The 17,650-nt window shown below is 38.5% G+C and overlaps 2 protein-coding genes across 2 annotated transcripts in view; one reads left to right on the top strand and one right to left on the bottom strand.

Annotated features, from left to right (window-relative positions):
• SHOC1 (shortage in chiasmata 1) overlaps window positions 1-7,877 on the top strand; it is a 47,192-nt gene extending 39,315 nt beyond the window's left edge. The window contains exons 24-29 of the mRNA XM_030968702.1: window positions 647-740; window positions 1,790-1,921; window positions 3,269-3,418; window positions 4,439-4,607; window positions 4,827-5,384; window positions 7,777-7,877. Of these exons, the coding sequence (XP_030824562.1) occupies window positions 647-740; window positions 1,790-1,921; window positions 3,269-3,418; window positions 4,439-4,607; window positions 4,827-5,384; window positions 7,777-7,877 (1,204 nt within the window). The remainder of the gene's footprint in view (window positions 1-646; window positions 741-1,789; window positions 1,922-3,268; window positions 3,419-4,438; window positions 4,608-4,826; window positions 5,385-7,776) is intronic.
• Window positions 7,878-11,158: 3,281 nt separating this feature from the next.
• Window positions 11,159-17,368, bottom strand: GNG10 (G protein subunit gamma 10). The gene is made up of 3 exons (XM_030968881.1): window positions 17,166-17,368; window positions 13,770-13,901; window positions 11,159-12,032 (listed from the first exon to the last, which is right to left on the bottom strand). Exons 1-2 carry the CDS (start codon window positions 17,244-17,246, stop codon window positions 13,776-13,778), a joined length of 207 nt encoding a protein of 68 aa, XP_030824741.1. The 5' UTR covers window positions 17,247-17,368; the 3' UTR covers window positions 11,159-12,032; window positions 13,770-13,775.
• Window positions 17,369-17,650: the final 282 nt, after the last annotated feature.

The following is a 17,650-nucleotide window of genomic DNA, read 5'->3' as shown; positions in this document are numbered from 1 at the left end:
ATTTTCAATCTTACACCAACGATAAAGAAATGGTTGTTATAAAATAACAGAGTTTGAGGCAGCCAATAATAACATGAGGTATATTTGAAATCAACAGATCCAGAAATTTCACAACTCCAAAGATATGAAATACTGGAATTATTCTTACATCTCTTTAAAGTAAATTAACCCATACAAATGCATGGTTATTAATTACTGTGTTAATGCCATTGTATATTATTTGCAACTTGAAATATTCTTCAAGTGTTCTTCCAGTGCTTCAGTAGTTCTCCTTTTGCTGTGGAAGCATAACTTCTGTTGACATAGTTCATAAACATTAATTTATTGCCTCTTTTGGGATTCTTTTCTATTAGCAAGTGGTAATTTCCTCTCTGTTTTTCCTCCAGTGACTGATCTCGATCCAGACCTTTTCCTTCAGATCAGACTTGCTTTTCTGTAGACTACTGTTTTCTTTCCTTACAGTCCTTCAGCAGTCAGTCCCTAGAATGTATTCTAGTTTTCTTTCCACAGATATTAATGCTCCAACTGTACCAGTATTCTGAATTCCGGAAAATGAAACAGATATTTATGAAGACATGGAACAAACGGTTTGAGATTATTACATGTGCATATTAAATATTAATGATCCAGTGAAACTGTTTTACAGGTACAGTCTCAAGGGAAATACTCTGATTAACCTTGTCTTAATTTATGCCACTCTAATTGAACTTACACAGAAGTCAGAAGACTTTGAAGTGAAGGTAACTTTTTTCTGTATTAATCTTCATGATATGCTATTTCTAAAAAGCTCAATCAAGTATGCCTTCTACATCAAAAACATAAAATAGCTCAAAATTACTTAAATAGGAGAAGGTCTTAATTCATTGCTGCTAAAATCAGTGAAAAGGCTGTGTTGACTGCAATACAAGTTGAATCAGAATCAAATAGCAGTTGAAATATTTTCATAACTAGGAGTCAAAAAATGGAATCATACCTTTAATAAATTATTAGAATATATATTAATCTTGCTTATGTCTTAATTTGAAGTTTCAGATCAATATTTTGTTGCTGATGTGACAGAAGAAATGAAGAAATAATATGCTGTCAGCTAGTGTGCTTTTTTAATGTGACAAGATAGGTTAACTTCTTTCTTTAAAAATCAGGAAATCTAGAAAATCTGTTTTAGTATCCAGAATAATCAGCATTAAAAAAAATGGGGCAGAAGTTTCATTCAGCTTACCAAATTGTGGGTAACTTATATATTTTAGGCATTTTTTTCATTTATTTGCAGCCAATATTAAGTGCAGATCTTTATAAAGCTATTATTATTATATTACATTATTTGCATATTAAAGTTTATATAAAATTTACCTGATTAAATGAAAGTTATGAGGATGAAGAGAGGACAAAGCTTTTTCATTTCATGTACTCACCAGTGTAGCTTTTATAGAAATTATAGCTTCAAAGTGTTACACATCATCTTAAACTGTAGTAGTCATCTCATGATTGCCCGTTTTATTAGGAGCTCATGTTATGCCCAGAAACTTGATCACATATTAAAGACCTTTAGGATAAATAAGTTAATTTCATCTACACAGGATCTTCATAAATAAGGAGTGTGATTTGCAGCCAGGTGAAAGGTTGGAGATTTCTGTGTGATAAGCATGGATCAGGTTTGATCAGGTTTAATTACTCAGCAGCACTGACTGTTGTGTTCAGGGTGACCTTTAGTTTACATGTCAATGTCTGGAGCAAATTAATACACTCCTTAGAGCAAGTTTTAACCAAGAGTATAATGTATCACTTTTAGGTAGTTCTTACGCCAGGGATTGAAGAGACAGCACTGGTAATTCGTCAGATTGCTGACAACATTTTGATAGCATCTAATATCAGTCCTCATGAGTGGCTGGACAAATCCTGGCTTTCCGTCTTGCCATCTGAGGTTTGCTTATCTTCCTATGAATTGACAGTTTTCTTCCTGTTTCTAAGATTCATAAAGATTTGGGGTTTTTTGTTGTAGTTCTCTTAAAACATTTATTAAAATAAGCATTATTATATTTGTGTATTTATATATATATATATATATATATATGCAGATATATATAAGCATATTTCTAGTATATATGCAGACATGTATATATATATATATATATATATATACATATATGTAGTATTTCCATCATCTTTGTCAGTACAATTAGATGCAACTTGGACTTTCCCTGTGCTGTCACAATTAACCTGTAGGGAGGTTTATCCACCACATCTACTTGCAAATTTGTACAGTTCTATAGTTTTGGGCAGTAGGTTTAAAAAACTACCGAAATTGTAAAAGAAAAACCATACAGTGGCTCACTTGGGCAGGAAGCCAAATTCAGCAGTGCTGATCCATTACTTAAGTCAATGGCATTGCTTGCTGACTTGCTTCAGTAACGGATGGAAAAATCTTGTTTAACTCCTGCAGTTACTTGTTTAACTCATATTCCAGTAAAGCTGGAACAGGCCCATCAATCCCCATCAAATATATTATATCCTTTGACTTGTCTAGTAAGTTTCTCAAATTAAGTGCATGGATTTGTTCATTTTATGTGACAGCTTTGAACTCTTGTAAAGCTGAGATTGTTTTTGGCTTTGCAAAATTCAAAGGTGTTATAAAGCAGGTATTGGCATGACCTTTCAAGAGGGGGTTATTTGATTGTAAGTTTTCCATTTTAGAGATTAAGGATACTGGTAAAGAATGTAGAGGAGTCACTGTATTGTGTCTGTTAAAGATATTTGATCTTGGCAGTGTTTTATGAAAGTCAGGAACAGGAAGCTGACACTGATAACAAGCTACTCTCAACTTGCTGCCCTGTTTGTGGCATTCATCCTCCCCTTGACAACTCCTGCTTTTGCCACCTGTTTCATTGCCATTAGCAAATACAACTTTTGTAAAACAGAACCAGTTTTGTCAGTTTATGTTGATCTAGGTAATTCACTTTAAAATGGAGCATTAGTAAATCTGGTCATGCATTTTAAAATCAAGTTTAAGTTATTCACTGGTTTTAAGGTTTAGAAAATAAACATCTTTAGATTTGCTTTTTGTCAAATGGCTATACAGAACTTATTCTTTTTCAGAAATGATACTAAAAAACATTGGTTTTTATTGAACTATAAAAGTGCACTGTTTGAAAGCTGTCTTTCCATGATATACTCTATGACTTATTGAATAAGATGCGACTTTGTAGAACAGGAAAAAAAAGGATAAAAAATTTGTCAGATATCAGTCTAACAAAATAATTTCCATTTCCAGCCAGAGAAATGCCTGCTTACTTTTCCATGTATCAACCCTTTGGTTGCTCAGTTTATGTTAAAGAAGGGATCATCACTAAACAGGTTATTTCTTGCAAGCTTTGATCAACTCCAGGAACTACTGCCACAGGCTCCAAAAAAAGTTTTAAAGGTTGGTGAAAATTATTTTATGTACTATATCATTTTTTTGCTCTGTTGTAATATGTGGTTGTTTTGTTGGGTTTTTTTAAATCTTATGCTAAATGTGCATTTGCTGGTGTCATTTAAAAATTAATTACAGGTTTTAGCATATCATTCATATCCCAAATGTTGAGTCTGCTGATTCTCAGCAGATTTTGTCAAGTCACCATTTTGTTTGTGCGAAGATAATGAGAGCATTTCCTTAACTGGAAAAATACTCATTAGATCAACTTCCTCCTCGAGCTTCACAATATTGAGTATTGTGTATTTCTAATGTAAAAGATGTTTTCCAATTAAGTATTTCCAGGGCTTCCGTCCTTCCTTCCTTCCTTCCTTCCTGCCTGCCTCCCTCCCTCATAGCACTAAGTGTTTGACACAGCTGTAGAGATGAAGAATTGTGTGCTCGTACTGTTCCTACTTTTGGGTCAAGTCTAGGAAAATTATATACTGAATATAGTCATCTAATTCAATGAAAAATACACATATTTTATCATTCAAGAAAATAACAGAGGACACCATCCATTTAAGGTGAAGCATTCCATTAGGTGAAGGAGCAAGCGAACAGGTATTTGAGGACAGGATGTGAAATTTTGCATACTATTGTTTTAACTCTAAATGTGTAAAGCCATCTTTATTGACAGAAAAAGCTCAGTTAAATTCCTCTGTGATGCATGATAGGTGCCAATCCATTGCAGACTGCTTCCTACAGTCTTGGAGTAATGAAGGAGAATAAATTGTATTATTAAGATATTGCTTCTCCTGTGTTTTGAGACAGACACTATTACTTAATCTGTTTATAGATGTAAGACAGGTACATTGTGTACTGTACCTGCCTCTCCTGCTTTGGTAAGTCTTTTTTTTGGTTCCAGTAAATAAAAATTTATACATCTCAGAATCTTAACAACTGATTTAACTTTTTGTACTTGGAAATGTAGACCAAGTAGTGACGTACCATCAACATTCCTAACAAATACTTTCTTCATCATTTCAGCATTTCAGTGACATGATATCTTCATACAGCCTAAATGCTGCCACTGTAGAAAAAACAGTGAAAGGTGCATCACACCCAGAAAACCAGAATAAACTCAACACATTGTATCTTGATAATAAACAAAATTGTCAGATTTTAGAGCTGCTTGATAAGGCACAAAACAGCACAGGTAATATCTTGAATTACGAGTAAAATGTGTCTCCTTTGAAACCAAGTGAAAAATTTGAATGTGTTAGAATCTTTATCTTCTAATCCTGGTAAGGTCAGTTATTCTGATGAGACAGACTGCAATCACAATTCTCAATGGCATCTTGGTTTTCTGTAAAATGTAGAAAATAAGCTAATCTTTCATTCCTCATACAAAATGGTTCAAATTTTTCTCTACCAGGAACATCTCATATGAATGCTGAAGCCCTAATTCCTCCACTGAATCATCATAAGGGTTTTTTAAAGTCTGATCTTCCAAGTTGTATGCAAAAGAAAGCATGCTCATCAGATGTAATTACAAGGAGAAAGCTGGATTTCTTTGCTCTATCAAAAGACAATGAAGATTCTGCTCATCTAGAAGTTAAAAATTCTCTCCATGTTCAAAGACAGCCTTTCAGAATACATAATAGCTCTGATCATTCTTCCAAAGACTCTGAAAAAGAGGATTTCTTTGCAGCTTTCAGTGACTGTGCATCTCAGGAGAGCTCTAAGAGTTTTCTAGATGAATTTAGAGACACGACATTTAAAAGCCCAGAAATTCAGATTGACCAGTCCCTGTGGAATTATTCTTCATCCACAGGCCCACATAATTCATTTGCTCATGATGGTTTTCTCTCTGATTTCCTTGATGATACGGATGAGCTTCAAAATCTGAATTTTAGCCAAATAGGTGAAACATCTAAAGGAAAGAGAAAAAAAAGGCCTCCATTCTTATGGACAAAAGAAAAAATTAAAACAGGTAGGTCCAAAGTAAGCTGAAGATTTTGATGAAATTATTTTTGTAACTCAACTGCAAAGTTGTAAGATTGTATTTTATCTTTTATTTAAATAGTTCATAAATCAAATTCAGCCCAACAATTGCATGTTCCCTTTGCTGATATTTACTTGCATATATATCTCTTCTGTGATAAAAGGTTCCTTACATGTTTTGTTTTGAGCATAAAGATGTCTTGGGGTATTAAAAAAAAAAAGCCAAACCAAATGAACTAGAATTGTGTTACTGCCATTATTTTTCCCTGGTAAATATTGAAAAGCATAGCTCTTCAATAGTATAAGATTCAGCTTCTTTTCTCTTTCTGACAGTGCCTAAAATATAGATAATGAACATGCCAGAATTAATTTTAAAGTTATGGGAAATATTATTTTGTAAACATAGATTTAGACAAAAAATTGTATTTTCTCCATAGGACCAAAAGGAGATTCAGCAAATCCTGAGAGTGAATTTCAGATTCTGCTAATGGCTATATTTTGCTGTTGGCACTAATGGAGTAAAAATGGCACTCTGAAAATCTTTTAAGTTTGTTTCATAAACTTCCTTATTCTTGGAATATTTTTAGCTAGTATCTCCAGGGGTAAACTCTCCACTTGAAAACATTCCAAAGCTTATATTTTCAAAAAGATGGTACCATGTGTACTTCAAAACTTTGTTTACCCTGAAAGTATGTTCAGTCCTTATACAAAATATTAGGCTTCTCTTTTTTTGTACTTTTCTTATCTCTGGTTTACTCCATCAAATATAGTAAGCTTGAAACATTCTTTAATAAACCATAAGATGTATCCATGGAGCCTTGCAACTAAGACAGTCCCTCTCAGAGAACATATTGCTGTAGTATTTTTTTTAATTCTTCTATTTCCCTGCTCATAAGATACCACATTTTTAAAAAAAAAATCCAAGATTAAGTTTGTTTAAAAAAGTGCCTAACACCTAGTACAGATGACTTAATTTATGCTTTGTCCATTAGTAGCTGTCATTAAATCTCTTGGTAGTACAAGGTCAGCACACCATTAAAATGCTTTCAGTAATCAGATCAGACTCATTCATGAAAACCTAAGTAACTAATTTAAATCACCCTTTCACTGACTGCTTAGGGTAATTATGGAGGTAAAGAGAGAAAAAGTTAATTGGATATAGTAAACTTCTTTTAATTTTCAGCCTGTGTAAATTTAAATGTTCATACAGAAACTCTGAACAGACCTTTTGCTTCTCTGGAATTAAAATTCAGACCTGCAGTATTGCTGAGTAGAAAACAAATGTTCCAGTAACCTGTAACTGGCACTGATACCGTAAAATTCTACAATATATTTCAGTAGAAATCAGGGCAGATTCTCCTGGTACCACATTTTACAGTGTTCTGAAAATACTGTCATCTCCAACTGATAAGCTTTCTCTATTATTCTTGCCTAGTAGGACAAAAGTATGCTTGAATGTGAATCAAAACAAAACAAGGAAAAGTGATTTTTGGTTTAGATTTTGGAAGAACAGGCTTGTTCTACTTTACAATTCACTAACCAGGAGAAAATTAAGTATACTAAATAGTCTTGCATGCTAATGCAAACCCACCGCCCCCCTCAAAAAAAATTTAAAAACCAATCAAACCAAAAAAAACCAACCAACCTATCAAAAAAAAAAACCACCATAACTTCACCTTAATACAATAAAAGCCCCTGAGACCAAAAATTTAAGAAATATGTAGAGAGTCAAGTTAGAAAGATACACTGTGAACAAACCCCAAGGATTTCTTCTGGTGTTAGATAAAACTCTCATTAAACCACAGATAATTCATGACACCATGCCAAGCCAGTATTTCCACTGGAACAGATCAAATCCTTAGGTCAGTTTTAGCATTTTCTGACTATACTTTTTGTAAAGGCTAAATATCACTTCCTCATTTCCTTAGAGTAACTTGTTTTGAATAAGCAATTTCTCAAATACATTATTGTAAAAGCACCTGAATCTTAAGAATGTAAGTAGCTTTTTAAAACAACTTAGAAACGTGACTGTCTGGTTAAACATAACTAAATTTCAATAATTATAGAATAATTCTAAGGGTAGTATTAATGAAATAGAAATAAACAAATATTTTTGAATTGTGGTTAAGTACAGGTTGATTTATTTATTTTTGTATGAAGTCCCATATTCCTATTGCAGGACGATATGCATAAAACAGGCCAGTAGAAGTAAGAAGTAGCAAATATTAATCTGTACACATTTTATTTTATGATAGCTGATACTTTTCTTAGGGAGCACACTAGTTAAAGCCAAAGTCTGCTCCTGCTTCTGAGAAGCACACAGTTAAGTCTGCATACATGCTATACTATCATGGTTTTTCTTTTTTCCACTTCTATTACAGATTCAGGATTTCCAGAAGTGCAGGAGTTCAAAAAAAGGAGATTGACATATGAAAGAGTCCCTGGAAGAAGAGATGGACAAACGCGTCTTAAATTCTTTTGAATAGAATGAAGATTTGCATATTACATACATTTTTCTTTTTCTGTTCTTTAAAGGGAAATAAATGAATTATTATTCGTTTTTAGAAAGTAATTAGGATTTGGAAATACTTACTAGCTTAGGATTCTTCTGTATGTTTTTAAAATGTTGCTAAACAAACTAGTTTCTTGAAGCTGGATAATTATGTCTTCTCTGTTGTGGGTGATATACAGCTACTTTATCACTCTTTATATTAAAAAAAAAGAAAAACAGACACCTGAGGCTCTCTCTGGGTTTTCAAGGCACCTGTGTTTGCTGCCTGAGTCTGCTGCTTTTCCAATGTAAAGATGGGCTAGATCTGCTAGAATCTCAAGGCATCTCAAGGCTTCTCAGAGTCTTAGAGATTTCTTGCAATTACAGCTGTGACTTTTTGCAGCTGTCCCTTGGGCTCTGTTCCACTTCTCTTCTTCTGACAGGTCCTTCAGGAACAATAAGTTCCTGAGCTCCTTTTAATCATAATCAGTCTAGGAAAAAGCTCTTTGTTTTATGGACAACATGCTAAGACTGTGTTGAAATTTAGCATTCTGATAGACTTAATTCAGGGGACTAAGCTGTGACTCTCACCCTTTGCATAACCTGCTGGAGGCCATTTGTTGGCATCCATGTTTTTCAGCCTTCTGCAGGGCATTGGCAAGTGGGGGGATGAAAGGTATCTGGGAGGCAGACCCAGATATAGGGTACAACTACAAGTGAAACATTGAATTAAAAAAAAATCTATCTCAGTTGTAATCTAAAGAACAGGAAAGAATAGTACCCAAACCCTCACTTTCCATCAAAAGATTTGGCAACAAAACTGGAAATACGTGTGGGAGCAATGGTACACAGTAACTCCATTCTGCCACAGGAATGCATAAACGGTTTGCACCGGCATGCCAGCCAGCTCCAGAATGTCTTTCTCTGTTCAGTGGCATTCAGCTGAGATGATTCAGGTTTCAAACTCACCAATCTTCTTAAGTTTGATGCAGTAACAGAAATGGGGGTCGGGAGGGGTGGGGGGCTGAGGGGGTAAGGTAATAAAAGAAAAAACCACCAAGTTTAAGGTTTATGTTTGCAAATACTTACTTGACATAAAGCCTTCATTAAGCACATATTCACTATTTGAGTAAATGAAACCAGCACTTAGGGAAGAAAGATTTGGTCTCTCAGAGAAAAGAGTGCTGATTTTTGACTGAATTCTTATCAGCTATGTCTGCACTAACTGCAGTTTTAGTTCATAGTAATATTCCTGAATTATTTGTACACTGATAGTTTGCAGGATTTGAGAAATTACCTTTCACAGGGGGTAACATGAAAAGATTTCTAGTAAAATTGCAACAAGCCACTGTTTCCTAGAATGAGAGAAAGACTGAAATATAAGTTGCAATTTGCTTACTATCCATGGTCCATTTTTGTGGTCACCTGACCTAACCATTTTCCTTCTTTTGTATCATGGTTTATGTTGTTCAGAAGTACCTCCCAAAAAAACGGGAATCTGGTTTTTTTGAAGTATAGCTCTATAAAGCCTCAGTCACAGATGACCACAGTTTGAGAAAATTATATCTGCCAGTGCCAAGCTGTGTATTTATGTTCTCCTCTTCCAAAGGCAAAAGCTGGCACCAGAGCTTCCACATGAACAGTTGTGAAAGCATAGCATAGATCATCTGTAGATAACTTTGAAAACAAAGATATACTGTGTACATTAAATAAAAAAATTCAAGTGCTGTCTGTGTTATGTTTCCATTAGGTAGAAAAAATGTCAGCGTACCGTTAAATCACTGGTAATGTACTGGAAAATAAGGGAAAGGGCTTGCAATGACTATTGTTTTTTACTGGTTTTGTCTATGACAAATGTCAGTCTCTCAAAAATACGGACACATTGACAAATTTATAAATTATGACATTCTTCCCCCTCCTTTTGTCTGTTTAATGTGGAATAAGATTACTGCTGAACTACAATAACGCACTTCCCCACTCCCCCCTCCCCTCTACCCCACCCCCACCCTGCCAAATTACCTATTACTATGAATTAGGAAGCAACTAATTCTTAGACAAAAAGGCACAGTACAAAAATCCAATCTCCAGTCTTACATAAGCAGGTAGGGACACTCCATTCCTGGAACAAGTTGATAAACATTTTAGTGACCAGGCAGGAGGCAGCTGTAGATGGAGAAGAGCTGATCAGCTGGGAGAGATGACAGTGAGAAAAGTGGGGCTTTTCTGGCTCCCGTAAGGCACTGAGCATACAAATGTGGACATTCACTCAATCTTCTTAACCCTGGGTGTCCTGTAGGACCTGCTGCCATCAGATGGTATCTGCACAGCAGATCGCCTTCTTGCATAATCTTTGGTGAAGGAAGCTAAGATGCTGCACACAGCTGCCCGCCTGCAGTTGTTGCAGCTGCAAGAGACCAGATGGAGTTGGGCAGGGCAGCCAAGAGACAGCCGTGGTTGACTGGCTCTCTGCTGCACACTGTGATTTGGCCACTCCTTGTGCCAGCTCAGCAGCCACTTCAAAACCCCAGCTCCAAGTGACATTGCTGAGCCTGAAAGCATATGCAGCAGAGGTTCTGGGGAGAGAAACAGGTGTGGAGGTGTGGAGATGAGGGGAGGTTTTATTGCAAGAGAGAAAAGAAATATGAAGGGCTTGCCTAGGAGGAAGTAGGCAGCAGACAAATACTGGCTGTCCAAAGGCTTTTGACTCATCAGTATCTCTGATATTTTGGTCTCAAACCAAGCCTCTGATGGCCTCTGTGCAACAGTATTTTGGTTTTCTCTAGACTTCTGTACCTGTGTCCAGTACTAACAGAAAAACTGCCATACTTAAATAGCCTGCAGTGAAAGGAAGTCAGAGTGAAGAGAAGCTCAGAAGGATGTTCTCTGTTTTTAAAGGCACAATACATACTGGCAGTATTACAGCTCTCATGTTGATGTCTTTCTGCAGGACAGCAACATGAAAATATTTGACAAACTGCCTGGAGGACACTGTTGCCCCATTTCAGTTAACATTCATGAGCATTAAGTACTTGGCTTGCAGAGTTCCTCCTTACAGCTTCAAAACGTGTGAGCCTTATAACATTGTTAGTATTTACAACTATGGTCAACAGATATGAATGGCATTTTTCTACTAATAAGATACAGTTTCTAAAAATCCAACAGCAACCATCTCTTCCCAAAAGAGCAAAGAGCTTGAGGCCTTCACTTCCACTGCAAAATCCACATATCCTCTTCTTTACAGTAGCTGCTCTTTGTTACAATTACACAATGAGTTCAAAACCAAGAGGGATAGGAATTTTATTTCCAAACTTCTAAAAGATTAATACAAACAATAGGAAGTACACAAAATTAAAAACCTATTTAAAAAGTTGTTCTTGTAGAAGTGCTCTATCAAAAAAGTGAAGTCAAATGACTGAGTACATTTTAGTAAATTCTGTGTATTGCAAACCGTGACAACAATGCATGCAGTTATCTTTGGGTGTTCACAGATTCTTAGTGTCTGTTTGGTAATTTTAAATACGTCAAGAAAATTCCACTGCAGCAGTACTGTTACAAAGTAGAAGAAGGCTTACAGATAGGAAGTATTGCAAGAAACATGATTTAGGAATCAGGCCTCTGTTACATATTGTGTTCAGCAGTTACTAAAATGTGTCATTATGCATTGAGATGCACTTGAAAAAAACCTAAAGTTGGTTCCAGGTCTTGCTGATGGAAGCAAAATGTCACCTGAGGACATAACTTCAGCTCTAACAGCATTTAGCTTTATACTTTAATTATTCACTTTTAGGTTGTTTTATTTTGGAAAAAAAATCCCCATGAGTAGTTTTTGCTAGTATTCTGGTGTTATGGTTTATCAAGATGAGAGTAAGTAATTTGATTAAAAATTCACATGTTTTTCATTTCTAAAATGTAAACTTCTCAAGTAATATTTGTATAGTTAGCATAGTGTAGTAAAAGTGGTGATGATTCTGAAGTTAAAAAACTTCAAGAACATTACTAAAAGATAGTGGAATACAGATTCACAAGAAGACACAAACAGATATCTAGGATGTTGTTTTAGCCACATAAAAGACCGAGACTTTTCTTGTGAAGGAAAGGCAGTTGTTATTCATGTCATGCTTGAAGGCAATTCTCCAATGACCTTCCCTATAAGAAGAAAAAACAAAGGCTTATTAAATGCCATTTTCTTATGCTGATAGATGTAATTTCTCTTAAAAATTGTAACAGAAAAGCTCCTTTGTGCTGAGAAAAACCAAATAATGATTTTCCTTTGCTGAATGTTGATATCTTCACAATATTGTAAAATTTTTAACTGGCTTTTTTACTTTGCTCTGAATTTCTTATGATCCTAAGGTAACACAAGAATAATAAACTAAATATTTGATCTACCAGCAAAAAGTACCAAATGACATCTTGGGCTGAGCGATGCATTTCTAAAAGTATTATAAATTAATCACCAAGTTTTTCTAAGAAAATATTTTGTAATGTATCTGTATGATGTGATCAACGCAGAACATGTAGACACACACACACACAGACCCCCAGAAAACCAAAAGGTAGAAAGGCTGCTTAAATAACAAAAGAACATATGCAATGGTATTAAGAATTTTATCTTATTTGCATAAAGAATTAATTTGGGTAGCACCTAAAATAAGAAAATCTGCTTTTGCTTCACCCTCTCTAAATTTTTTCCAGAAGAGCATCTCATGTTCAATTGTTTCATTTCTTTAGGTTCAATCCTGTTTTGTTAAACCTATGTAGCAACAATCAAGGCCTTGTTATTGATGAGGCAAAAGCTCAAGTGCAAGCTCAGGAACAGCTGGCAGCAGCAAGGGGAAGATTTTATGAGTACTTTATGTTTTAGCTTCAATTCTGCCCTTTGAGAAAATATCAATTTTTTCTTTAATAGCACTCTCATTAAAAGAACAGACTTCAGTGTTTCTTCCTCCCTCTGTAGATTTTTCAGCTCTTTAGCAGGAACTATTTTTATTCTTTCTTTAAAGGAGGAGTAACCCCTTCCGAATATCCTACTTCCACATTTGTGTGTCAAGCAAAGTAAGTAGATTTTTCAAGTTATGGTGTGGTTCTGCCCAAGACTACTAGCATGCATGGCCTTTATTTCTCCTGCTGCAATCACTGATAACCTTTGTGACAAATGGGAGAGGCCAGACTGGGAATCATGAAACTGGATCCCAAAGGTTTGCAAATGTTGGACAGCCACCCACCCACCTACTCTGCAGATGTTACAGGGGTACAGGCAATGCAGAGTTCAGGGAGTAGCTCATCCTTTAGATCTGTGCTGAAAAAGGTTACAAAGGACATGACTACAGATTGCCTCAGCTCCTCTCTGCTTCCACTGGTTTTGGTGCTGTACCAACAGTAAGAACAGGAAAAGCCTAAGGACAGACACAGCGAAATGAACTGCAACATTAAAGATCGAAATGTATTTTAACATAATTCTTACTTAGGCTGTGAGCTAGTCATCAGAACATATAAAATTGCCACAGCTTTGTCTTACTTTTCCAAGCTGGGTATGTGACTGTCTGCTGTCCACCTATGTCAAACACAGCTGTGTGTCTTAGACAATTTTAATTACTTTGGATGCTGCTAATTACCTTATTGCTGCACAAACACAGAAACACAACTATCCCAACAAAAAAACAACTCATAAAGAAAACACCTCTAGAAAGATCTGTAGAAAAGAGATATGCTTCCACTGCACCACCTGAAAAACCCAGAAAATCATTTGCAGAGGCAGCAGAGAAATGATGAACACCCAAGCAAGAACTCAACAGTTAAACAAGTATCACCGTGTGTCTTTGTCTCTCCAAGGTTTTGAGTTTCAAATTAGAGTGGTTGTCATGGCATCTGTGACTTTATTACCTGATTTCAGAGCAGAGCACAGGATCGGGGTTCACGAAAGGGATTGCTCCCTGCAGGAACCCCAACAAGCAAGGCATCTTTGCAGGCATTTTGCATACAGTACTGCTGGAGTTCTGCAGCTGCCTGAGACACCTGAAAAGGAAAAAAAATCCAGAGAGGAAACTAATTCATTCACAAGCATCTATTAAGCATTTCCTCTTGAAGAGCTATTGTCAAACAGAGCTGGAGTGCAGCCAAGTCACCTCTCAGATTCTAGAGCATCAAGTAAATCAGCACAGAAGCACAATTTACAAAGCTCTCATGAAGCACACGTGAAATACTAAACCAGTGATAAGCCAGAAGAGTGTAGAGGACTGAGGTGCCAGTGTGATGCAATTTCTTCCCATTAAAATGCTCAGAGCCCTGACAATTTTACAATCTTCTGTGGTGTTTGGAGGTTTATATTTGAACTCTTATATCCTCTGAGAATTTATTAAAAGTATTTTCATTCCAAATTTCTAAACAACACAGAGTATAACAAGGAGTGAAAGCAAAAAGATGAGGATGAAAAGCTTTTGAAGTCCAAATTGTCATCTTCCCCCAGCAGCAAAGTCAGAACTTCAAATCCACATTCTGGCCCCCTAGAAGGAGACTCGAGAGCTGCAGAACAAGCCCAAGATCCCAAAGGCAAAATGTCCTCAGCACTGAACTCCCTTGCTCTCCTTGTGGATGGCAAGTCAGTCATGCACCTACATTTTTGAAGGAAAATGTAGAGGAATTTCCAGTTTCCCAGACACACATTAGGAACAGCTGCAGGGAGCTGTACAAAACCCATGCTGTCTGATACATATTTTATAAAAGGAACTACTAAATATATTGATGGAGCTGTAAGTTCCCCTCTGACCTCACCTCTGCCTTTGTTACAGGACTCCTGAAATACTGACTTTTCTTCCTACACCACTCTACAGTGTTGCCAAAACAATAACCAGAAGGACCAACCACATTTCCCAGCCTCCTGTCTAAAGGAACCACTCCAGAGCACCAGTGGAATTTTGGTTCTTGGCCATCCCATCTAACAGCATCTGGAAACACATGGGAAGTCTGGCCTAGCACACACTTTTGTTTGCTATTTAGCTGCTCTCCTGTTCACTGTCTTCCAATTCTTCCCCAGGCTCTCCTCCAGGACGCTCATCCTAGTAACTGCCTGAATTTAGCCAGGAGCTGATGGCACTTCAGGGAGTTGTTATCAGAAGTTTTTTTTCTCCTCAGCCTCCCAGGTTCTCTTGAGCAGAGTACAGGGAGAAGTGTCTGCAGCAAGGATTCCTGCTAAGTCAGCAGGCTTTGTCACTCCTTCCTTACCTGAGGAGAAGCCCTTTCTGGAGGCTGCAGAGGTCTCCTGCCCTGCCCAGCCCCTTGGACCCCCTGCAGCATTAGCACCCTTGCCTCAGCCACAGCACCTGCCCCTCGTGGTGCCTGACTGTGCACCATGGGGCCATCAGCCAGAGATCCCAAAAGCCAACACTGGCTGGGCCAAGGCCATGTGGAGCTTTTTCCTTTGAGACCTAGCAGTGCCTACAGCATCACTGTGCACTTTGCTGCCAAACCCTTCCACACAGACTGAGCTACATATATCCTGGTATATCCTCAAAAGATACAAACCTACTCTTAGTCCTACCTATGACCCATAACATTCTTCTTTTCTCCTGCTCACATAGAAAATTTCTGCAGTATTTCATCACATGACACACTCCCTCCAGCAGCCCCCACTTGCAAGATGTGTATGGGTACTTCTTCCTACTCAGTTTCCTCTTTCTGAAAATATTGTTCCTGTCTGCTTTTTTAGCCAGCAGGGTAAACAAAATCACCATTGGAACTTGGCAGTATGGAATGTATTTTTAAAAATCCATTCATAACCAGCTTCCGTCTGGAAACACATTGTCTATTCAAAGTAGCTGAAACAATGTTTTCTCCCATTTCAGTGCTTGCAAAAACTGAACCAAGTGGTTTTTATCAGCTGAATATATTTCACATTATTTTTGTACAGTATGTATAGAAAGCCAGATGTTACAATTTATATGATACATTTTTATCATGTGTCATTTCAAAGCCATGAACAGGCTCCTAGAACAGCAGACCTAGAAAGAGGTCTGTGCACAGTGCTGCAAGAAAGATGAGTCTGAGGTCCATCAAGGACAAGCCTACCAGGATCACAAGAGCAAACTCATAAAAAAATAGGCAGCCTTGAGAAGTCCAGCTCCAGAATATGTTATTGCCACAAAGTAACACCTGCAAGCTACAAACTACGTATTTTATAGCCACTCCCCACCCACAAAAAAATAGTGGGGAGGACTATATGAGTATTTTGAGTTTATGACTCAAAATGAGCAGGAACAGAGAACCAGGCACCAACAATAACTGGTGGGAAACCATTTCAGTGTTTGGCAATACTCCTCTTTCCAGAAGAGTCTACATTTCTACTCTGAAACATGTTGTTTCTCACATATTCCCACACCTTACTGTGGTGATAAGCACAGCAATTTTTAGCAAATCAAGCATCTGCTGATTCTGTTTTGCTGCTAAAATGTAGTAACAAAACCAAATTGATTAGAATGATATCCAAAAGCTGGAGTGGTTTCACCTCGCAACAAGCACTTCAAATTTTCACCAGCCCAGGTCAGGAGTAGTAGGAACAAGTATTATGAGTTATTTTAAAATCAATTAGCTAAGTTCCTGCAGCTCAATGTGTTGGCACTGCCGTCAGACTGAGGAAGCTAGTCTTTTGTGACTGGCCAGAGAAAAATGGCGAATGCAAGCAGAAAGACGAGAAAAGTGCAGGATGTAAATTAATTTGACCTCCATCACTTCAAACACTATGCTGGATTTTGTGCGTGGTGATGAACCCGCACATCTGCTGGAAACCAAGAGCTGTCTCGGTCAGGTCACCAAACCTGAGGAGTTGGCAGACGACAGGACCGCCTCATCGTGCTGCCTTTGTCTGGAAATGTGCAAGCAGGAGAAGATTCATGCATGCGTAGCAAATCGCCTGCCTTCCCCCAGTGTGCCAGCGGGTACCACCCCGCACCGCCTCCCCCTGCAGATCCTGCCAGTGCTCCGAAGCAGGGGGGAGTCGGGCGGCGAGGAACTATTCTCGGTTATCTGTTTGCTGGTGCAGAACTAACGAGGAGCTGCTGCATTATTTATCAGGGCTCCTTTCACCAGGGAACGGCACTGGCTCCATCGCTCCCGTGCGGCCGGGGCTCGCAGCCCGCCGGGCACACCTCGCACCCCTCGCCCCTTTCCTTGCCCGGGCGGGCGGCGCCCACCAGTGCGGAGTTTCGGAAAGGCAGGAGCGGCTCCGCTCTCCCGGCCCGCCGCGGGGGTCGCGGCACCCCGCGCCTCAGCCCGGCCCCGGCTCACCTTGATCCGTTCCACGGCCGCCTCCAGCTTCAGCTGCTCCACCAGCCGCTGCAGGGTGCTCAGGCTGCCGCCCGATGACATACCGGAGCCGCGGGGAAGACGGAGGGGATGCAGCGGGCAGGCAGCGCGATTCCGCCGGGCTCGGCTCGGCTCGGCTCGGCTCAGGTCCCTCCGCCCCGGGGAGGGGCCGGGGCCGCTCCGCCCGCAGTCCCCGCGGACCGCCCCGGCTCTCGGGCGGACCCCGCTGCTCGCTGCCGCCCGCAGCGCCTTGCAGCGGCGCTCAGTGCGGGCTGGAGCCGCTTTGGGGGTCGGAAACCTGCGGGTTACGGCACGGCCGAAAAAAATAAAAGGGAAGAAAAGGAAACAAAAAATAAAGTGAGAAGGGAAGGAAGGAGGGGAGAAGAAAAAAAAGAGGGGGAAGTGGGAGGAAAAACGGAGAGGAAGAATAAAAGGAAAAAAGAAAAGACGAAGAAGTGGGAAAACGA

This window comes from Camarhynchus parvulus, chromosome Z (assembly GCF_901933205.1).
Source record: "Camarhynchus parvulus chromosome Z, STF_HiC, whole genome shotgun sequence".
NCBI lineage: Eukaryota > Metazoa > Chordata > Aves > Passeriformes > Thraupidae > Camarhynchus > Camarhynchus parvulus.
This window is presented reverse-complemented; position numbering and strand designations above follow the sequence as displayed.